General features: G+C 34.5%; 1 protein-coding gene across 2 annotated transcripts in view; it reads left to right on the top strand.

Annotated features, from left to right (window-relative positions):
- The window catches only part of SCAMP1 (secretory carrier membrane protein 1), a 117,889-nt gene that overhangs the window by 43,635 nt on the left and 50,195 nt on the right, over positions 1 to 24,059 (top strand). For both annotated transcript variants that reach the window (XM_072736941.1, XM_072736942.1), the window contains 4 exons: positions 10,041 to 10,139; positions 11,553 to 11,661; positions 14,266 to 14,394; positions 18,515 to 18,674. In XM_072736941.1, the coding sequence (XP_072593042.1) occupies positions 10,041 to 10,139; positions 11,553 to 11,661; positions 14,266 to 14,394; positions 18,515 to 18,674 (497 nt within the window). The remainder of the gene's footprint in view (positions 1 to 10,040; positions 10,140 to 11,552; positions 11,662 to 14,265; positions 14,395 to 18,514; positions 18,675 to 24,059) is intronic.

Below are 24,059 nucleotides of genomic sequence, written 5' to 3'. Positions count from 1 at the left end.
TATTAGCTCTAATCAAGTCTTCATCTTTATCTTATGAATTGTCTTTAATGCTTCATTTGTTATTTAAAGCAGTAAAGAATTTAAAATAAGTTTTCACCTTGGGTGAATTTTTGGATAATTTCTTATGTGATTTTTCTGCCAGACTAACTTTGCTAGTCGTTTTATATGGTCATTGTTCCGTTGTCTCTACATATTAAACCAAGAGAGTGAGACATAAGGGCCATTATTTTTTTTAAACTGGCTATTTGTGATATTTTAAAAAAACTGGCTATTTGTGAGTCATAGAATATAAATACTTCTATGGCTGTTGCACATAATACTAAATTAAGCTCTAAGATTATTATATAAACTTATTTATACACTCATTATCAATGTATAAGAATACTCATTTTACCACATCTTTTCCAAAACATGATAATTTTATGGTAGTAATGATCAAAAAAATAATTAGATGAAGCTTACATTTTTTGATTACTAATGAGGGGTTAACATTTTTAATATGTTTATTTTTTTATGTATTTTGTAAGCTGCTTGTTAAGGGCTTTTTAAAATGTAGTCTTTCTCAGTAACTTATATACATACAGATCTTACATGCATAAAATGGATATTCATCCATTTTTAAAATTGATTTGTATGCAATGAAATGTTTTAACCAGTTGACCATTACATGTGTTGCTTATTAGATCTTGCCTTTTAATCTTGGTTATGAAATATTCTATATCATCCAACTTCTAAATATTTACTAGATATATTGCCTTTTCATTATGATTTCTTTCCCCTCATCCCTTTAAAATATTTAGGATACCTTTGCTCCAACCCAAGATCAAAAAGTCATCTATATTATATGTACTATGCTATGTTCTGTTTTTATAGTTTAACAAAAAAATATCCACTTGAGATTTATTGTGGTGTGGTACAGAAAACTGATTTTTCCCCAAAAACCATTTATTTAAATAATTGTTTTGGCAACATTTTGATAATCTTTGCTGTTCTCATTGCTTTTGAAATGCTGTCTTGGTTATATGCTTTAATTTTTATATATGCTGTCATTGTATTTATACTGGAATTCCAAATTTTGATATTTTGGACTTGATGTTTTTCAACCTCATTGTTGTGAAATATGTCACTCTTTTTTTCATTTGTTGATTACCAAGTGAGTTTGAACTATTAATATTTTTATTGACCATTCCTGTTTTCTTCTTTGTATTGTCTGTCCCGATCTTATGCTCATTTTTCTATTAATAGTTAATAGTTCTGTGGATTTGTAGCAATTCTTTATGTATTTTGGGTAGCATTATATATACATTATAACCAATTTTCTCTAGTCTGTGATTTGGCTTTTCACTTGTTAAGTTTGAATATACAGGTTTTCCCCACTTTGAAAAGTAGAGCATACCTATGAAACTGTTTGTAAACCAAAATGGCATAAAGTGCTTTCCGAAATTTCATGTTACAGTACTTTTACAAAAGACCTACATTAGTACCTGTTTTCACTAACCTAAAGAAATCTGATTTTCTTCAATTTTATGAAAAAAGCTGTTACTTTATAAGTGATATAAAGGGAACTTACAGAAAGCGGCGGATACTGTAGTTGAACTTGTCCATCTTGTTTGTGTGTTTTTCTAATCTTAATTTAACAGGTACTTAATGAGGATCTGCTGTGTTCCAAGCATTGTTTTAGGCACTTGAGATACATCATAGACAAAATACACAGAGATTTCTAGAGCTCACTTACATTCAAAAGCTCTTATGTACCCTAATTTCATAAAAATATTCACCTATATTTTTTCCTAAACGTGTAAGTTTTGCTTTTTCACTTTTAGATCATCCAGCTGGAGTTTATTTTTGTATGATATGAAATAGGAAATTTAGTTTAACTATTATTTCTGGGTAGCCAGTTTTCCTGGCATCATTTATTGACTACTACGTTATTCCTCCACTGACTTAGAGTGTCCCCTCTGTTGGATATCAAGTTTCTGCATTTGTGTGGGTTTATTTCTGTGTCCCTTCTCTTTATTGGTGGATTTCTGTATCTTTGCCATCTGTACCACCTTCTTAATTACTATCTCCTTATAATAAGCTTTGATATCATAGATCTGCCCTCTTCTTTCTCAAAAATTTTTGGCCTATTTTTAGTCCTTGGCTTTTTCATAGGAATTTAAGAATTAGTTGTATTCTCAGTTATTTCTTCTCTTGTGCCTGGCTTCCTTTTTAGGACTGCTACTTGCTGCGTCAGGATAGTATCCCAGTACATTGTTGGCAGTCTTCTGGCGTTGATATTCTGAACTTTGAGCTTCCCTTTGCAGCTGCTTGCTTGTGTGCTTTCTTTCTCTTTTCCTCCTCCTATGGCCATTTAAAAGAGTACTTTAAAAATAATTTTTTTAATTAAAAAAAAAGTATATTATGAGGGGGGAGGCAAATAATAGAGAAGTATATAAAGCAAAATGTACAAATTCCCCTGATCCCAGTTTGCTGAGAGCTTCCATCTGTTTTTCTGGGTGTGTACAAGTGTGTATTTATAAAAGCAAAAAAAAAAAAAACCCAGTTATATGCATTCTATAGTTCACTTTATTTCATTTATTATTTAAAAGGCAGTCTTCTGTATCTCTAACTCATTCCTTTTGATGACTGCATGGTATATTTATACAGTAAGTTGGCCAATTCCCCTTTGATGGTCTTGTAAATATCTATTTGCTCTTTTATCTTGCAGCTGCTTTCAAATACTACTGGTCCTCATTGGCAAAGTGGAGGTTGTGCAGTTTATTTTCTATCTCCCTAAAGCCCCCTTTCTTAGTCTTTCAAAGGGCATTGATTGAGTTCTGTCAAAAGCACTCCTATTTACTTTTTTGGGATACCATTTTTAAAAAAAATCATGATCAGTGTACTCTTTAATCCCCATCCCCTATTTCACTTATCCTTCTACCTACCTCCTCTGTGATAACCATCAGTTTGTTCTCTATAGTAAAGAGTCTATTTCTTGGTTGACCTTTCTTTTTTTTTTTTTTTTTTAAGATTTTATTTATTTATTCATGACAGAGAGAGAGAGAGAGAGAGAGAGAGAGAGAGAGAAAGAGGCAGAAGGAGAAGCAGGCTCCATTCAGGGAGCCCGACGTGGGACTCCATCCTGGGTCTCCAGGATCACACCCCAGGCTGAAGGCGGCGCTTAAACCGCTGGGCCACCGGGGCTGCCCTCATTTGTTTCTTAAATTCCACATACAACTAAGATCATAATGTATTTGTCTTTTTCTGACTTCTTTCACTCAGCATTATATTCTCTTGATCAATCTATGTTGTTGCAAATGGCAAGATTTCATTCTTTTTCATGGTTGAATAGTATTGCAGTCTATGTATATGTGTATACATCTTTATCTCTTCATCTATGGATGGACACTTGGGTTGCTTCCATAGTTTGGCTATTGAAAATAATGTTGCGGTAAACATAGAGGTGCATGTATCCCTTTGAACTAGTGCTTAGGTATTTTTGGTAAATAACCCAGGAGTGTTAATTCCTGGATTGTAGAGTGGTTATATTTTTAATTTTTTGAGGAACTGCCATACAGTTTTCCACAGTGGAAATTAGCACAAATTTGCATTCCCACCAACAGTGCAAGAGGGTTTCTTTTTCTTCACATTGTTGCCAACATTGTTTCTTGTGTTTTTGAGTTTAGCCATTCTGATCTGTGTGAGGTGGTTTCTTTGTAGTTTTGATTTGCATTTCCCTGGTGAGTGATTTTGAGCACTGTTTCATGTATCTCTTGTCCATTTGGATGTCTTCTTTAGAGAAGTATCTGTTAATGACTTCACCCATTTTAATTGGATTACTTGTTTTTTTGGCGTTGAGATGTATAAATTCTTTATGTATTTGAGGTCATTGCAGATATCTTCTCCCATTGTATAGATTGCCTTTTACATTTGTTGATTGTTTCCCCTTTATTCCCTTTCACTATTTTTTATATTCCACAAATGAATGAGACCATATAATGGTTGTCCTTCTCTGATTGACTTATTTCACTCAGCATAATACCCTCCAGGGGAAAGGAGAGAAAATGAGTGAAAATATCAGTGAGGGTGACAAAACATGGGAGACACCTAACTCTGGGAAATGAACAAGGGGAAGGGGAGGTGGGTGGGGGGTTGAGGTGACTGGGTGACAGGCATTGAGTGGGGGCACTTGGCGGGATGAGCACTAGGTGTTATGCTATATGTTGGCAAATTGAACTCCAATAAAAATTTTTTTTGATTGTTTCCTTCACTGTGCAGAAGTTTATTTTGATGCAGGTATTTTATTTTTGCTTTTATTTCCTTTGCCTCAGGAGACATATCTAGAAAAATATTGTTAGCTGATGTTAGAATAATTACTACCTGTGCTATTTTCTAGGATTTTTACTGTTTCAGGTCTCATATTTAGATCTTTAATCTATCTTAAGTTTAGTTTGTGTATGGTGAAAGAAAGTGATCCAGTTTCAGTCTTTTGCATGTGGCACTCCAGGTTTCCCAACACTATTTATTGGAGAAATTGTCTTCTTCCCATTGTATATATTCATTCCCCTTTGTTAGAGATTAATCAGCCATATAATTGTGGGTTTATTTCTGGATTTTCTGTTCTTTTTATTGATGTATTATATCTGTTTTTATGCCAGTGGATCCTGTTTTAATTACTACCACTTAATAGTATAACTTGAAATCTGGGATTGTAATAACTCCAGTTTTGTTTTTCAAGATTGCTTTGGCTATTTGAGGTCATTGTAGTTCCATACAAGTTTTAGGATTGTTTGTTTTGTGAAAAATGCTATTGGTATTTTGATAGAGATTGCATGAAATGTGTAGATTGCTTTGGGTAGGATAGACATTTTAGCAATAATTGTTCTCCTAATCCATGAGCATGGAATGTCTTTCCATTTCTTTGTGTGCCATCTTCACTTACTTTTATTAGTGTTTTATAGTTTTCAGAGTATAACTCTTTCACCTTTTTGTTTAGGTGAAAAACCTTTGTTTACCTTTCCTAGGTATCTTAGTATCTTTGGTGTATTGTAAATGGGATTGTCTTCTTAATCTTTTTTTCTGCTGCTTCATTATTAGTATATAGAAATGCAACCGGGGCACTGGGTGGCTCAGTTAGTTGAGTGACTGACTCTTGATTTCAGCTCATGTCATGATCTTAGGGTTGTGAGATAATCCCCCGGAGCCCATTTAGGATTCTCTCTCTCCCTTTCCCTCTGCCCTTTCTCCCACTCTCCCTCTCTTAAAAAAAAGGAGTAACGCAACAGATTTCTGTACATTGATACTTGTATCCTGCAACTTTACTGAGTTCGTTTATCAGTTTAAGTAAGTTTTTGGTGGAGTCTTTAGGGTTTTCTATATAGGGTATCATGTCCTCTGCAAATAGTGAAAGTTTTACTGCTTCCTTACCAATTTGGATACCTTTTATTTCCCTTTTTTCCCCTAAAGGTTTTACTTATTTTGAGAAAGAGAGCGCAAGAACACGAACATGGACATGGCCTCATGCATCCGCATGAGACACAGGGTAAGGGAGAGGAATCAGAAGCTGACTCTACACTGAGAACGGAGTGTGACTTGGGGCCTGATCTCACAACCTTGGTTGGTTCATGACCTGAACCAAAATAAGAGTCAGACACTCAACTAACTGAGCCACCCAGGTCCCCCAGCCTTTTATTTCTTTTTATTGTAGGATTGCTGTGGCTAGGACTTCTCATACTATGTTGAATGAAAGTGGTAAGAGTGGACATCCTTTTCTTGTTCCTAACCTGAGGAAGATCTCTCAGTTTTTCCCCATTAGCTGTGGGTTTTTAGTAGAAGGCCTTTATTATGTTGAGGTGTGTTCTTTCTAGATTTACCTTGTTGAGGGTTTTTATCCATGAATAAATATTGTACTTTCTGAAATGCTTTTTTCTGCATCTATTGCAATGATCATATAGTTTCTATCATTTTCTTATTGATGTGATGTATCACACTGATGGATTTGTAATTATTGAACCATGCTTGCATACTGGGAGTAAATCCCACTTGATTATGGTATATTATTTTTTAAAATACATTGTTGGATTTAATTTGTTAATATTTTGTTAAGGATTTTTCCATCTATATTCATCAAAGATACTGGCCTGTAGTTCTCTTTATCTGGTTTTGGCATTGGGGATACCACTCTCATAAAATGAATTTGGAGGTCTTCCTTCCTCTTGTATTTTTTGGGAAAGTTTGAGAAGAATAGGTCTTAACCCATCCTTAAATGTTTGGTAGAATTTTCCTGTGAAGTTGTCTGGTCCTGGACTTAGGTTTTTGGGAGTTTTTTGACTCCTGATTCAATTTCTTTGCTGGAGGTTGGTCTCTTCAAATTTTCTGTTTCTTCCTGCTTTAATTTTGGCATGTTATATATTTCCAGGAATTTATCCATTTTTTTTAAGATGTCCAGTTTTTTGGCATATAGGTTTTCATAATATACTGTTAAAATTGTTTGTATTTCCTTGGTGTTGGTTGTCATTTCTCATCTTTCATTAGTGATTTTGTTTATTTGGGCAGCTCCTCCCCTTTTTTGTAACGAGTCTTTATCAGTTTTGTTGATCTTGTCACAGAACCAGCTCCTAGGGATGCCTGGGTCACTCAGTGGTTAAGCATCTGCCTTGGCTCAGGGCGTGATCCTGGAGTCCCAGGATTGAGTCCCACATCCGGGGCTCCCTGCATGGAGCCTGCTTCTCCCTTTGCCTATGTCTCTGCCTCTCTCTCTCTCTGTATCTCATGGATGCAAGTAGGGTGTTAAAGCTCCCTACTATTGCCATTATTGTATTACTATCAATTAGTTCCTTTGTATTTGTTGTTAACCATTTTATGTATTTGGGTGCTTCTGTGTTGGATGCATAAATACTTAAAATTGTTGTATCTTATTGTTGGATTGTCCTCTTTATTATTACATAGTGTCCTTCTTTGTCTCTTGTGTTCTTTGTTTTGTCCATATAAATATTGTTTACCCTGGCTTTCCTTGGCATCTATTTGCATGATAAATGTTTTTCTGTTCCCTCATTTTCAATCTGCAGGTGCCTTTTGGTCTGAAATGAGTCTCTTGTAGGCAGCATATAGATGGGCCTTATTTGTATATTCACCCTGTCATCCTGTGTCTTTTGATTGGAGCATTTAGTCAGTTTACATTCAAAGTAATTATTGATAGATATGTAATCATTGCCATTTTGTTATTTGTTTTGTGGTTGTTTCTATAGATTTTCTCTGATTCTTGCTGTCTTTCAGGTTCATTGGCTTTCTTTGATGATATGCTTAGATCCCTTTCTCTTTAGTATTTTTATATTTATTACTGAGTTTTGATTTGTGGTTACCATTATCTTTGTATGTAACATCTTCTCCATATAGCAGTCTATATTAAGTTGATGGTTGCTTAAGTTTAAACCCATTCTTTACTCCTCTTCCTCCCACCTTTTAGGTATATAATGTCATATTTCATATCCTTTTATTTTACTAATCTCTTGAATGATTTTTACAGAAATACTTATTTTTACTGCTTTTGTGTTTTTTACTTTTCGTACTTTCACTTACGATCTTTTGTTTCCACTCAAAGAGTCCTCTTTAAAATTTCTTATAGGGCTGGTTTAGTGGTCTGAGGAGCTCTTTGTCTCTCTTTCTATTCTGAATGATAGCCTTACAAGGATAGAGCATTCTGGCTGCAGATTTTTCCCTTTTAGCAGTTTGAATGTATCATGCCACTCCCTTCTGGCCTGCAAAGTTGTTGCTGAAAAATTCGCTTGTAGCCCTATGTGATTTTCCTTGTATGTAATGGTCTTCTTTTCTCTTGCTGATTTAAACATTTTTTTCTTTATCTCTACCTTTTGCCATTTTAATTGCTATGTGTCTTGGTGTGGACCTCCTTGGGTTGAAGTTTTTGGGGTATCTCTGCTTCCTGGATCTGGATATCTGTTACCTTCTCCACATTAGGGAAGTTTTCAGTTACTATTTCTTAGTATAAATTTTCTGCCTCTCTCCTTCTGAGATCCCTGTAATGTGGATGTTGTTATGCTTGATGGAATTGCTGAATTCTCTATTCTCAATTTGCATACTTTCTTCCCTTGTTCAACTTGGTTACTTTTTATTACTCTATCTCCCAGATCATTAATTCATTCTTTGGCTTCATCTAGCCTGCTATTTATTCTTATCAGGTGTATTTTTAATTTCACTCATTGTATTATTGACTTCTAGTTCTTTTTAAATCTCTATGTTAAGGGTCTTACTGAAGTCCTCCACTCTTTTCTCCAGTCCAGTGAATATCTTTATGATCACTATTTTAAATTTTCTATCAGATATCTTATTCATTTTTCTTTGGTCTATTGCTGTGGTTTGGTGTTTTTCTTTGATTTGGAGGATGTTACTCTGTCTTACTTTGACTCTCTGTGTCTGTTTCTGTGTGTTAGAAGTCAGCTACTTATCTTACTCTTAATAATAGCCTTTGAAGAAGAGGTATTATAGTGCCCTGCAGTGCAGTGTCGTTGTTCCCCAGGGTGGTGGTTTAGGGCATGTGTATTGCATGTGCTCTGTTGAGTTTCAGCATCTTTTTCCTTTAGTCCATTTATTTGCTGTTGCTTTCTTTACCTATTGTTTAGTAGCAAGGTGTGCAGTGGTCTACTTGTGAAATGATATCTGCCCCTGCTGGAACTGAGTCCTGCAAAATAAACAGGTCAGGAGATGTGGTTTTGGCTGGGTTTGCACTGGTCTTCTCAGGGAGAGACACCATAGCACCAGGATTTGGGGATTTGGGGGGGGGTGGGGGTGGGGAGCATAACTGGGAAGGGCTGATCTGCCAAAACACATGTGGCTGGGCTTGGTGTAAGCAAGTTAAGTAGCATGTATCCACACAGCTCTTGTTTCCTTAGGTGACTGTTACTTATGCTAGGGGCAGGGGAGGAAAATGTCACCTTTTCAGCTCCTTTGTTCCTGGAGAGATCCTTCCATGATCCCTGTCTCCTCAGGCCATGCTCTGAGATGTGCAAATTATTCTCCTTCTTACCTGCCCATGGCATTTTTCAAACTGCTGGTTCTGTACACTGCATCTGCATAGGCTATTTTTCATGGTGTCTTATTAAGATGAGGGACTCTTGTTTCCTAACATCTTTTGGGCTCTTCCAGAGCTGAGCATGCTGGTTTTTAAAATTCTGGGTTTAGTCTGCTGATTTTAAGAACTCATGAAATTTAAAAGGCAGATATTACAGAGATTCATCCTTCCTGTTAGCAGGCTCCCCAGTGTGAAAGTCTGTTTTCCGCTCTTTTCTGTGCCCCTGGCTCCTTCTTCACCAAGGCTGACTGTGGTCCTTTTTGCTATCAGACTGCATCTTCACCCTTCATACCTTCTTTGATATGGCCTCTTCCTTGCCTTAGCTGTGGAGGTTTTCTTTTTTTTTTTTTTAAGATTTTATTTATTCATGAGAGACACACAGTTACTCAGAGAGAGGGGCAGAGACACAGGCAGAGGGAGAAGCAGGCTCCTCGCAAGGAGCCCGATGCAGGACTTGATCCCAGGACCCTGGGATCACAACCTGAGCCAAAGGCAGACACTCAACTACTGAGCCACCCAGGCATCCCTAGTTGTGGAGTTTGTTGTGCCAGTCCTTGGACTGTTTCTGGATTATTTCTGTTGATGTGGAAATCTAGTTGTATCTGTGGGAGTTGCTGAGCTTAGGTTCCTCCTACTCTGCTATCTTTCTAGCCAGGCATGTACCTTTCTTTAGTGGAAAGAGTTAACCTTAATGTAAATTCTTCAGTTTGGTGTTGTGTTGTACTAAAAAGAAATACCTAAAGATTTTGTTTTGTGTTTTTATGCTCAGCATCCAGCATCCGGGAGGAGAGTTGAAGAATGAATTTGGGAAAATAGAGATAGAGATGGAGAACTGAAGCAGCACTATACCACAAACTAGAGGAGGAAGAGAGGAATTCTTGGCATTTTGCTTTTTGTTGGGGTTAGGCCTTTTTAAAGAAGTTAAAATTGGATCTCTGTGTTACATAATTTGTCCTTTTCTTAATCTTCCTAGCCTCCACCAGGCACTGTGAAAATGCCTAACGTCCCCAGTACACAACCAGCAATAATGAAACCAACGGAGGAACATCCAGCTTATACACAGATTGCAAAGGTTAGTTCATGTTATGTGGGTAGATTTGTATTGGAAATTACAATATAAATAGCATCTTCAAAGAATTCTTTATAAGTTGGCTTGATTTCTTTTCTTTATTTAATTTTTAACTTACTTTTTGAGTTTGGGTTAGCTAGTTTATCAACCCTATAATACAGTTCTCTTTTCAGCTTATAATATTTGCTTCACTGTATTATTAGCAGCTGTTGAATTTTTATATCCTCCTGATGTACAGTTGTTTAGGGAAATCTTTGTTAAACTGGTTTCACTCTTTAATGCATAGTGCTATTATAAAACCAATGATAGGATAATAGAAACTATTAGAAAAGAGTTGTAATGGCTAAGGAAAGGACAGTGGTAAGGAGTAACAGATGGCAAAAATATGAGAATAAAGGAGATGAAGAAGATATCTCGTATTACATAAAGGCAGATGGAGTTACAGACCAGAATTTTTTTTTTCTTCTTTTTTTTTTTTTAAGATTTTATTTATTTATTCATGAGAAACACAGAGAAAGAGGCAGAGACACAGGCAGAGGGAGAAGCAGGCTTCTCAGAGGGAGCCTCATTTGGGACTTGATCCCAGGATCCCAGGATCATGCCCTGAGCCAAAGGCAGACACCCAACTCCTGAGCCACCCAGGCATCCCCAGAATTTCTTAATCATATCCTCCTTTCATCTTCTTGTCTTCTAAAATAGAAGATACTATATATTCTTGCATTGGAAACCTTAGGTACTGTTCAAGCCAATTCTTAAGAGGCAATTCAGTGGTCATTTCTCCATTTGTCTGTTTTGCCGCAGTTGTTCCCTCTGTTCTTCATTCTCATTTATGCACAGAGATCACTTTAATTTTATTTTCCCAATTAGGACTCTGATTACTCTTACTGATAGAATTTTGTCCTGTTCTAATATGCCCAATAGTCTCACTGACAGTTTTCATAACAAAAAAGCCAAAATCAGGGATCCCTGGGTGGCGCAGCGGTTTGGCGCCTGCCTTTGGCCTCGGGCACGATCCTGGAGACCCGGGATCGAATCCCACGTCAGGCTCCTGGTGCATGGAGCCTGCTTCTCTCTCTGCCTATGTCTCTGCCTCTCTCTCTCTCTCTCTCTGTATGACTATCATAAATAAATAATAAAACAATTTAAAAAAAAAGCCAAAATCAGTCAAATATCTCCATATTATCTTCTGAAACTGTAATCTTAAGTGAATTCCTGTATTTTGGAAGAGCATTTGAATTAAGTTTTGGACACTGTATGCCTCTTGATCTTGGGATTGTGAATTCGAGCCCCATAATGGGTGTAGAGATGACTAAAAAATGAATTAACTTAAAAAAAGGTAGATAGTATAGTAGTGTTACAGGATTTTCTACCTCTGACAACCTATTCATGCATTGATATTTTGTTTGTTTGTTTAAGGAACATGCCTTGGCCCAAGCTGAACTTCTTAAGCGCCAAGAAGAGCTAGAAAGAAAAGCAGCAGAATTAGATCGTCGAGAACGAGAAATGCAAAATCTCAGTCAACATGGTAGTATCCAAAGAAATTTGAAATAAAAATAACTTTGAAACACTTTAAATTATGCCTATGCTAGCTCAAAGTCATTTTGGTTTATGGATAAGGCCATGCCCTTTTTTCCTGTTCTAGCAAAATCAGACAGCAGATTTCCAACTTGTTACTCTAGCTCTCTGATCTTGGCTGATTTGCATAGTTTTTTGATTAAAACAATGTTAGCTTTATCAACACAGGAAGTAAATGTGCATATGATAATTTTAGATTTTGGCCCGAAGTCTTTGATCCTGCACTTGGGCCCTCTTTGAATCTATTGAAGCTTTACGAGTACAATGGGAGGGTGCCCTAAATTTGACTCTTACCTTTTGTTTATTCAGCCCAGTTTCTAATTATCTGCCCCTGTCCTCAAAACTATAACATACCTGCCAAATCATGTTAAAGAAAATGTGTGGCGTGACTCTGGGAAGCCTTGGGTTTCTCAGTGATGCCAAAGAAAGAAGTACTGAATTGATCATTTGCTATGAAATCTGTGCGGACTGTGACTACTAAAGGGCACTTCAAGGGAGTATCTTAGAGAAAGGTAGCAGTGTCTGGCCTAGAAGGGATAAAGAGCTAGACAAGTCATTGTTACTATGTCTAAGATAGTGATGGAATGACGGGGCTTAGTCAACAATATACTGAACTATTTCTTCCATATCTTAGACTGTGTAAGCCTAAGTCAGAGAATGAAAAATACCATATGATTTCACTCATATGTGGAATTAAATAAAACTACTGATCATAGGGGGCAAAAAGCGACACAAATCCAGAAACACTGTGGAAAACTATAGAGAATAAACTCTATGATTACCAGAGGGGAGGTGGGTGGGAATAGTGGTTAAGGAGAACCCTTGCTGTGATGAGTATCAGGTGTTGTATGAAAGTGTTGAACCATTATAATGTATACCTAAAAATAATATTACACTGTGTGTTAATTAATAAATTTAAAAACTAAAAATAAAATTTATATATTCAAAGATTATTAAAAAAAAAAAAGCATGTAAGCCTAGGGCCTTCTGAGGACACATTTATCCTTGGCCATTTTGTTGCTTGTGACACTAGAGACAACATCTTAAAAGTAGAAATTAAAGGTTTATTTGAGATCAGTGTTTCTGAAATACCTGTAATAAAACCTGTCCTATGTCCTTAGTATTGACTAATATAAGTTATCTCTATGGGAGATATTTTAGTAAAGATAGTAACACAGTAGGAAATTCAGAGTTAAACTTTGTAATATGTTATACATGTAAGAACTTACTCATTTAATTATTAGTACAGTTCTCTGAAGGGTGGTATAGTTGCTATTCTCTTGTTATTTCTACTCTTAAATTTATGAAGAAACATAAGATTTTACAGATGTCTTCAGATTTTATAGTCTTCAAGAGTTTAAGGTACTCAAAGCCCCCTAGCCAATAAATGGCTAGGCACTTCTGTTTTCAGATCCTACTTCTAACATTACTATTCTTTCCTCCTCTCAAATATTATGAGACTTGTAAGAAAAATGAATATAAAATTTGGAAAGAATTATAAATAGCAGAGACATGTTGGAAAGAATCAGACATAGGTCATTCTTGTTTTCCACTGTAAAATTTTCTTAGTCTATATAAAGTATATAAAATCGAATTTTCAAAAATTGTGGCAAAAATTTCTAAAATGAGAAGTGGCCTTTTTTTTGTTGTGTTTACCTTCTGTTTTTAATGTTTTGACTTCTTGCTTTAATTTTAGTGTTTTTATTGTTCCCATCACTTCCCAATCTCTATTTTCAGTTTCATTTCTTTATGTAGACACATTTTCCCTCCTCACAGTTTGAATTTGTTTTTCCTTAAGATTTTGAAGGTGTTATAATTCCTTAGCTTTCTTCTCCTGACTGTTTCATGTTTTCTCCTAGTTTTATGGCTTTCTTAATGTATATTTTGAATATTATTTTTGTCAGATTTTGAGATTTCCAAATTTGAGTCTTTGGTATTAGTTAATTGTGTTGTTTCTTCATGGAGTTAACAGTAGAAAACTCAGAAGATTTATACGCTGGTCTTCCTTCTTCACATTGACTAGGAATTATATTCAAAGACCTAAGATGCTGAGGAGGAAGTTGTAGATATTTAAGAACTGCATGGCATTCACATGACAGCCAGATGCTTAGGACTTGGAGAAATAGATTTGTTTTTAGGGTAGAGTCACAGGGTATGTCTTTGTGCTTTTTTTTTTGTGTCTGTATATCAGCTGTACATATATTAATGTTTTCTTTTTTTTTTTTTATATTAATGTTTTCTAAAGATGCTCTGGGGAAATTTTTTTTTTAAGATTTTATTTGTAAGTAATCTATACCCAACACGGAGTTTGAACCCACAACTCTAGATCAAGAGTCTCATGCTCTATTGACTGAACCAGCCTGGTGCCCCTACTTTGGGAAAATTTTTAAAAATGCAAAGCTTGGCTTTCAAAGCTATACATATATAGGAATGTAGAGATACAGTATTTGATTTATAAAACATCTATTTAAAGAACAAATAATGTTCTTTGTTATGAAACAAAGAATAAGAATAGCACATATTGGTCCTAATATAATTTTTTTAAAATTTGCAGGCAGAAAAAATAATTGGCCACCTCTTCCTGGCAATTTTCCTGTGGGACCTTGTTTTTACCAGGATTTTTCTGTAGACATTCCTGTAGAATTCCAGAAGACAGTAAAGATTATGTACTACTTGTGGATGTGTGAGTATAAAATGTGTATATTCAACAGAGTTTTTTTATTGTTAAAAACCCTCCTTTTTGGAATTCAGATATCAAGGATAGTATCACAAATGGTCTTTTTGTATAGCTCTTAATTTTCGGAGTGGAACATATTTAGGTACTGCAAAAGTATATTGAATATGACAATCTAAGCTGAGGAAAACATAGGAGAACTGGCATTCTTTTGAGGAAAGGACTTCTCTGTCACATATAATGTATTTTTTGAGGAAAAAGGAATAGTTGTAAAATACTATCTAGGTTATATTTGTTTTGAAAAAATTGCACTATTTTTATACATATGAAGGCTGTTTAAAAAATTCTATTAAAGCATTATGACTTTTTAAAGGGGCTACAAAATATTATCATTTTTCTCAGAGCTTTGAGCATAATTTACTTTTCATTTTCAAGTGGTTGATAAGTACTTTTATTATTGGAAGTACCTAGTTAATGTAGGATATTTTACTAAATAGAACATTAGGACACACATTTAGGCTGTGGTACTTGCCTTGTTTTGTATATAATTACAACTCATGTAATACTAAAATAAAATGTCAAGCTGTTAAGAGTTTATTCTACATACACAGAATTCCCACTTATTCTCTGTTTTACTTTTATTCCAAACAGTAGTCTCAGCACCATTTAATGTTAGTATGTTAGTTAGAGGGTGTAGCTGTCATGACTTCTCACCTGCATAACTGCTGGGCTAATGGATAATTTGTAATATACATTCTTGATGGAGAAATTTATGCATGTTACTATAAAGTTAGGGAGCTGTTTTTTCCCCCTCCTAAATAAATGAGACAATTTTCCTCAAAATCTTTTAGGAGCATTCTTCGTATATATAAAGTTATTTTACAATGTGAGTAGCAATTCCTTATGGATAAGTACATTAACTCTTAGTTTCTCTTTGAGATTTTGTTGTTGACCTAGTATCTTGCTAAATCACCAGTGAAAGTAGTATTATATACTTTTAATATTAAAGGTTTTGATTTTGTATGTGTACATGTAAACAACCTATATATTTTATTTAATCAGCATATATGCATATATGTAATAATTATTTTTTAATGGGAAGAAATTGGTCTGGAATTTTAAGTATATGTTCTTTGATTCAGTGGAAAAACATATTTTGGGTGGGGGAGATAGGAGTTGTAAGAAAATTCTATAAGGAATTTAGTATATAGAGATTGAATGGAAAAGATGGTTAATTTTAACTGAATGGCTACTTGTGCTAATTGTTTCAAAATAGGTCTGTTTTGTTTTATAAATATATAACTTTCTGAGGTGTTTAGAATACAGTTTTTCTTAATTCGGTTGAATTGACAGATCTCTTAATTATATATAAAGAGATCTCAATATTTTAAAAAACAGTACCTGGGGTAAGGTAAGATCTAGTACCAGCTCAGTGATATTTGTAAATTTCATAAAATGGAGATTGTTTTAATAAGTTATTTTCAAGAAGTGTCAACCTCTTAATGATTTCAGAGTTGACAAGTGCTTTCATACTGTAATAATAATTATAATGAAAGAGAACATTTATTGAGGCTTTATTTGTACCAGATATAGTACTAATCACTTTATATACATGATATTATTAACTCCTAACTACCCTGTGAAGTAGGTACTATAATACTTAGTTTTATAGATAAGGAAGCCAAAGCATAGAGAATTGGAGTAATTTGTTCAAGAATACACAACAATTAGGGTTGGAATGGATAGCTTGACTCCAGAACCCAGAGTCTAGATTTCCATGTTATATACGACCTACAAAATACCAAAATGAAGACGTAATTTACATTTTAAACCCAAATAAGATGAAGATATACTTTCAAAGATACCTTACTTGAAATAATTTACTTGATAAAGGAACTGAAGCAATTAGAACTATTACTGTGAAATGAATCTTAACCTCTTTGAGTATATTCTTGAATTTAAAAAAAGAAAAGAAAAGCCATTTAAAGATCAGTTAGTAAAGAAGATAATTATACTGTTTAAAATCTGCATATGAAAAAAAATAAAATCTGCATATGTTAGGTGTCTGTGTTGGAATGCAAAGCTTATCAAGAAGAATATTGTAGGGATAGTTGCAAATTTAGGTTTAGTGATAACAGATTTGAGTGCTTTAATAAAGCAATTGAAATTTTATATGAAGTTGAGTCATTCAACTTACAAATCATGTAAACAAAATGCCCTAAAAATATCTTTAGTGTTGTATGGATAGCTGGAATCCACCAAATGGATTGTAATGGAATTGAAATCAGCAACACAGAACCACAGATTTCACTTGCCTTGCTTTTCTGTATATTTCTTGATCTGTGTATAAGTAGACTGTTTAGTAAGTAGGCCTGAACGTTTTATTTTTTTCTACAAATAAATGACTTATAGTCATGGTTTTTCATTACTATGAAAACATTTAGAAAGAAATTTTAATATATTACACAAAATTAAATTGATATTTTTATCAATAGTTGAAAGAATTTTTAATGAACTTTAAATATACATACCCATATATTCTTTCTTAGGCAAATTAGAAGATAGACCTTTAAAAATTCTCTTAAGGTTGAAATTTGAATCATAATGTTGTGAATATGTAAAACTTTTTTAGGCAATTGGATGCTATTTAGTGTTTAATAATAATACTCTGTTTCACGGTCTTTTGAAATCGTTTTTAAGCCATTGACAGAATTCCTTCTTTTGAGGCAAAAGATCATAAGTAAATTTCTTAGGAAGCTAGTCTTCACTGAGAGTTTGAAATCCTAGTGGTAATAAAGTTAATAAGGAAGAGTCAGTCTTCTTTGTGTAACAGAATGGAATGGAGATTTCAACATGGAATAGCTCCTGTATTTTTATAGCTAAAAAATTGAAATGTAGAGGTTTATTAGTTCAGTGGTTTATCTCTATAACCCAAGTGTTTTCATTTTATTCTTCCTCTGGTGCCCTTTTTCTTATTCTAGAGTTTGTATATTTATTTAGTTTGTAAAGCAAATTTAGAGACATCCTTTAATGTATGTTTTGATCTTGTTTTGTTAATTACTGGTTTTATTTAATAAGTTGAAAAGATTATAAAGTTTTTAATGTAAGTTGGGATTTTTGTGTTTGGATTTACTAAGTTTTGTATTTATTTTTAATTTAGTAGTTGGTATTTTTTGTTGTACTAATAATTTATATTGAATATGATTTAAATCTTTGAAAAAATGTATTTTAATTCAGCCTGTGAATACATTATTAAAAAATCCTTTAAAAAAGTTATTAATTAAAATGGGCAAATGTAGTTCTTTTTTTTTTTTTTTTCAAATGTAGTTCTTTAGGATTAAAGTATCGTTAGATGATACTCAGATTTTTTGTTTTAGGCCTTTCTGGGTATATAATTATTAACAACATATAAAGAGTCATATAAAGAGTTTTCCATTAACTGTGTTGATTAAAAGAAAGGTCTGCCACAGCAGCTGAAATGCATTATTTCCTTTCTTTAAAAGTAAGTTTAATCCTCCACCAAAACACCGTTTTTATTGCAGCATTTAAAAAAAATGTTAACCTTAAGAAGATGAAATCCTTAGAGACTGACTATATATAGTCCCTCAAGTTGCTACTGTTAGTATTTTCAGTTCAGTGATTCTAGTTAATTTTATTGCTTAAAAATGTTATAATGAGATTAAACAGGACATTTCTGCAGTTTTCTCCTCCTTGTATAGTCTACTCTGGGGGGTTTGTAGGTCTAGTCTGCAGAAAGGTAACTCAGAATGTGGGATCTTTTCCCTCCAAGACCTGGTTGTTTTTCCTGGCAGGATCTTGGATCAGGAGACACATTAGGTGTTTTCTTCCCCAGGAAGAATCTCCTAAGGCACCGCTTCTCTGGTAGTTGCCCATTAGGAGAGGGCCAAAAGAATTTTTGCCAAACAGGGCGTGTATTAGGACTCTTTCCTGTATATACTATTTTCAAATCAAACGTGTAAGAAACAGCAATGTTTTGAAAGATACTAACTGGAAATGTGGTAGAGTACTTTGGTTCTTAGGAAGAATTTTTTCATTTACAAATTTTGTTGAATGAATTCATAAATTGAATATAAATGTTTCTTTTCTATTTTGTTCTTTGATTCCACAGTCCACGCTGTAACACTGTTTCTAAATATCTTCGGATGCTTGGCTTGGTTTTGTGTTGATCCTACAAGAGGGGTTGATTTTGGATTGAGTATCCTGTGGTTCTTGCTTTTTACTCCTTGTTCATTTGTCTGTTGGTACAGACCACTTTACGGAGCTTTCAGGTAAAATGTGTGTACTTTAAAATATACTCTTTAAACCTGTGAAGTAAATAATTGGTAATTAACCTTAAAGGGAAAATTGACACATTTTCACAAAATTTTTTATTTTGTATTACATACATTCCAATAAATATGCAACATGTCTATGTAGTGATTAGGTTTTGTAAGTCACAAAATCTCATTCTTTTCTCTCACTTGAGAAGATCAAACATAAAAATAAATGAAGGAGAAATGAGGATAGTCTTATATCTTAATATTTGTAGAATATTCCATGTGATACACTTGACATTAGGGAAAATTTTGCTCCTCATTCCCTTTCAAAAAAAAATCACAAGTGGTGATTTCAGTATAATTCTTTTTAATTTAATTTAATTTAATTTTATTTATTCATGAGAGAGAGAGAGAGAGAGAGAGAAAGAGAGAGGCAGAGACGCAGGCAGAGGGAGAAGCAGGCTCCATGCAGGGAGTCCGACGTGGGACTCGATCCCGGGTCTTCAGGATCAGGCCCTGGGCTGAAGGCGGTGCTAAACCGCTGAGCCACCTGGGCTGTCCGATTTCAGTATAATTCTTAAATGAATCTCGATGAGGTCAGTATACTTGTGATATTTAAAGTAGGTCACTTTAACCTAGCAAGGGTAAATTTCACCTAGCAGGCTAATTATTTTCTCTGTAAATTCATTTTTGCTTTTCAAAAGTTCTCACATTTGAGAACTATTAAGATTATAAGATTAATATTTTGCATGATATATTTTAATCAGTGGTTAGGATTAATATTTCCTAAGTGCATGTTCTGTGAGGTATTAATAGATGTTGCAGAAAAAGGGACTCATTAGCTTAGGTTTGTTTGGGAAAAGCTGGATAATAAAGTTAAATTTCTTCACTTCAAGATTTCTTAGATACTTTTACTAGCCTAGTGTAATTTGTGATTTGACCATGACACCATTATTTTTTTTGTGGAACACCTTGTTGGACTTTGCTTTTAAGAAATAAATTTTGGGAAGTGCCGATTTAGATAATAGTTCTCTATGAGTCCATATATTCAATTATTTATCAATTTATTTTTAGTAAACTCATTTGTTAGTAATGAAACTTTTTAAGCTCTTCTGAGTGAGAGGCAGCAGCATTACTAGGAAATAGGTATGTATTGTGCAAGTGTTATATTGGGGAAATTAGAGGGACACATTTTGTTGTTTCCATTTCAACATAGAATTTATTTGATTAACCAGAGTGTGTTTTTCTGCATTGTGGAATTAGAAACCCAGATATGTAAACAGATGGGGGAAAAAAAACCCAGAAGGAAAAGGGAAAATATGAAGGAATTTGGAGAGAAAAGAAGTCACACAACAGAAAACTAAATTCATTAGAATTGGAATTAAGAGAAGAAAATGGATGGAAGAAAAGGAGGACAGAATCTTTGGCTAGATTAGAGTATGGAGGTTATTTATCAAGGAATGGGGAGAGGTGCCCCCTCTGGATGTGGGTTCGAGAGGAATAAAAAGGACCTTTTACTCTTTCCATAATCTAGGAAGAGAGTTAATGCTGCTCTTTTCCTTGTTATCCTAAGCCTGGCTCACAATGTTTTTTAATTTTTTAACATCTGGCTTTAGCTTCGGCCTGCCTACTTCCATTGTATTACTGATATATTTATAATGATGCTGGTGAGCAGGAATGGGGTTGTCTTTGAGACTTTAAAAGTGACATGAGGGGGCGCCTGGGTGACTTAAGCATCTGCCTTCAGCTGAGGTCATGATCTTGAGATCCTGGGCTATCTTCACCAGGGAATCTGCTTCTCTCTCTGCATCTTACCCTCCCCCTCCTCTTGCATGCTTGTGCTCTCTCCAAATAAATAAAATCTTAAAAAAAAAAAGTGATACAAGGCTAATGACTTTGGATTTTAAACCTTCAATGGCTAATGTAGCTAAAACAAACCACTAGCAGCCAGATTTCTGCCTTTTATTACTTGAAGTCGCTTTTATTTCCTTTCTTTGCCAGTTGAAATAAAATTTTTTTGTGGAACATTTTCTTACTTCTGTCATTATTAATCTGTAGGCTAAGTTTTTAGCTGCATCTCAGTCCTTTAGAGTTTATCCGAAATACGTTAATTATCTGGGTTTCTATGTTCAGAGCAGAACTGAGAGGAATAATATTTAACGGGGAAAGTTGAAATTAAAGTATTTTACATCATTACTATACCTTCTCAGTATGTAACTTTGGCATTTCTTTTATCCACATTGCCAAGTGGTTCTGAGCCACAGTCTTTCCTGTAGTCTCTAGTAGTTTATTAAACCTATATTGATGGTGGCTTTTCCCTTAAATATGAAAATCTCAAACACAGATACATTGGATGTGATTTTTGATATTAAATATAGGACTTTAAATAGACTAATTCATATAAATGCTTTAGTTTAGATCAGTTTTGGTAGGATTTACTGCCTTTGAGAAAGGACAGAGTCAGGATATGGAAGTGTTTTATATTTTATTTCAAGACCAATGATTAAGAAATGAAAACAAGCATCTGAACATAGTAGCTAAAACCTTTTAGGCCAGGTTCACAGGTTTCTTGAGAGAAGTTATTATTGAAAGTATTTAGTTTTTATTAATCAGACTCTGGAGTGAAGCTAATATGCTTTTTAAAATTTTTCAGTTTTTTTTTTTTTTTTAAGATTTAGTTACTTATTTTAGAGTGAGCACAAGCAGAGGGAAAGGCAGAGAAAGGGAGAGAAGGAGCCCCTGGGGCACTGAGGTGTTTTGAAGTTTTACTCTTTTCTGGCTAATGGTCTATTTGCCTCTTCTGCCATAAGATAATTTAATTATTTACTGAATTTTATTTCTCCAGATTTCCCCCTAGATTTGAAGAAAAGACTAGTAAGTAGTAAGGGGTGGCTCAGTCTATTAAGCGTCCAACTTTTGATTTTGGCTCAGATCATGATCTCAGAGTCCTGAGATCCTGAGATGGAGTTCCACGTTGAGCTCACAGCTCATGTCCTAGGCATGAAGCCTGCTTAAGTTTTTTCTCTCCTCCCTCTGCATCCTCCCTCCTTAAAAAAAAGAAAAAAAAAAATGTGTGTGTGTGTGTGTGTGTGTGTGTGTGTGTGTGTGAATGTATATACATATATATAGATAGTAAGCGGTAAGAAAAACATGGCAAGGATTGATGATAGAATGAATTAGTCATTGTAAACATAGAAGTTACAGGGGAGGTACTAGGTTTGAGAAGTTCATCAGATTTTTCTTTTTTAGTTGTGCAGTGAACTTATTTTTTTTTCTTGTAGATGGTGGTAATTCCAAGTCTAGAATAGCTGTTAGCTTTGTGGTGGAGTGCTAAAAATAAATAAAAATATCAGAAGTCTTCATTTCTAGAGTACAATGGAAATTGTTATATCTTAGTCATTTGGAGTTGCATTTTTAATTGCCATATATGGTTTATCTCTTTTGCCTCCCTGTTGACTCACAGACTAAAAGTAAATAAATTCAGTATCTCAAGAAATTCCTTTTTATTTATTTATTTCTATATTTTTAAAAGATTTTATTTACTTATTCATGAGAGACACACAGAGTGAGAGAGGCAGAGGGAGAAACAGGCTCCATGCAGGGAGCCCGATGGGACTCGATCCTGGGCCTCCAGGATCAGGCCCCGGGCGGAAGGCAGGCACTAAACCACTGAGCCACCCAGGGTTCCCAAGAAATTCCTTTTTAAAGGTTAACAGTTAACTTTGTTATCAAGAATTTGTTGTAATTTAGAGCACTGGTGGCTTAGTTGATTAAGCGTCTGCTTTTGATTCAGGTCATGATCTCAGCGTCCTGGGATTGAATTCCACATTGGGCTTCCTGCTCAGCAGGGAGTCTGCTTCTCCCTCTCCCTTTGTCTCTCCTCCCTGTTCCTAATCACTCTGTCTCTCAAATGAATAAAAATATTTAATTAAAAAAAACACACAAAAGAATTTGTTGTAATTTGCTAAATAATATGATGGCTGTGTGAACTTTTTCTATATTAACTAATCTGAGAACAAAAATATAATTGTTTTAACTGAATTCTTAAATGCCTTTAGATCGAATTAAACTATTTGATAATACTTTTGAAGCTCAATGGAAAACTTAAATCTACATTTGAGTGATTATATCCAATAATCATATATAGCACATCATAATGATAAACATAATTTTAAATGTGTTAAAGGTAGACTATTTAGCAATAATCAATTTTTAATTAGTTATTATCCATGAGAAGTTGGTTTTCCAGTGTCATCTGGGTTTCTGTTTCAGTATTTTATTTTTTCTATTTTATTTATTTATTTATTTATTTTTATTATTTTTTTTATTTATTTTTTCTATTTTAAATTTTTTTTAAAGATTTTATTTATTCATGAGATACAGAGAGAGAGAGAGACAGAGACAGAGAGAGAGAGGCAGAGACACAGGCAGAGGGAGAAGCAGGCTCCATGCAGGGAGCCCGACATGGGACTCGATCCCGGGTCTCCAGGATCACACCCTGGGCTAAAGGCGGCGCCAAACCGCTGAGCCACCCGGGCTGCCCTGTTTCAGTATTTTATTTGCATGTTTCGTATTGAATTCACTGAAACCTTTCAGGGAGATAGTAATATTAAGATAAATAACTTATATTTTCCAGCTGCTTTACAATTGTGAAGTATCCCTAAGATTAAATGAATCACTCATTGAACGATGACCATATACTAAGCTGGAGATATAAAGAAGACATGGTACTTGCATGTATAATATAAATGATTTGAAAGTAGGCATCTCTGAGCCTTAGGCTAGTAAAATTTATATACAAAAATTGGGTGATATTTGGATACCCCCAAAATATTTGAATTCCAAAAGAATTTAATATTGGTGATCTATCTTGTGGTGTGTCTCAAGATATAAGATCAATTATCTTTAAATTAGTCTTTTTATGAGGATTTAAGTTTTTATTTTTTATTTTATTAATTATTTATTCATGAGAGATAGAGGCAGAGACATGGTGCAGAACTTGATCCCGGGATCATGACCTGAGCCCCCCAGGTGCTCCCAAGATTTAAGTTTTTTTTTTTTTAATTTTTGTTATTTATTTATGATAGTCACAGAGAGAGAGAGAGAGAGAGGCAGAGACATAGGCAGAGGGAGAAGCAGGCTCCATGCACCGGGAGCCCGATGTGGGATTCGATCCCGGGTCTCCAGGATCGTGCCCTGGGCCAAAGGCAGGCGCCAAACCGCTGCGCCACCCAGGGATCCCCAAGATTTAAGTTTTTAATAAATATTTTTCTCTGAGGTCAGGGGATAAAACTCTGCTTGTATTGGCACCATTGAAATACCAGAATATTCAGGAAAAAGATGGTTTTCAAACCATGTAAAATATAGTTCTACATGATTTATCTTAGTTTTCCACCA

This window comes from Vulpes vulpes, chromosome 14 (genome assembly GCF_048418805.1).
Source record: "Vulpes vulpes isolate BD-2025 chromosome 14, VulVul3, whole genome shotgun sequence".
NCBI lineage: Eukaryota > Metazoa > Chordata > Mammalia > Carnivora > Canidae > Vulpes > Vulpes vulpes.
Note: the sequence above shows the minus strand (reverse complement) of the source record. Positions and strands in the feature narration are given on the sequence as shown.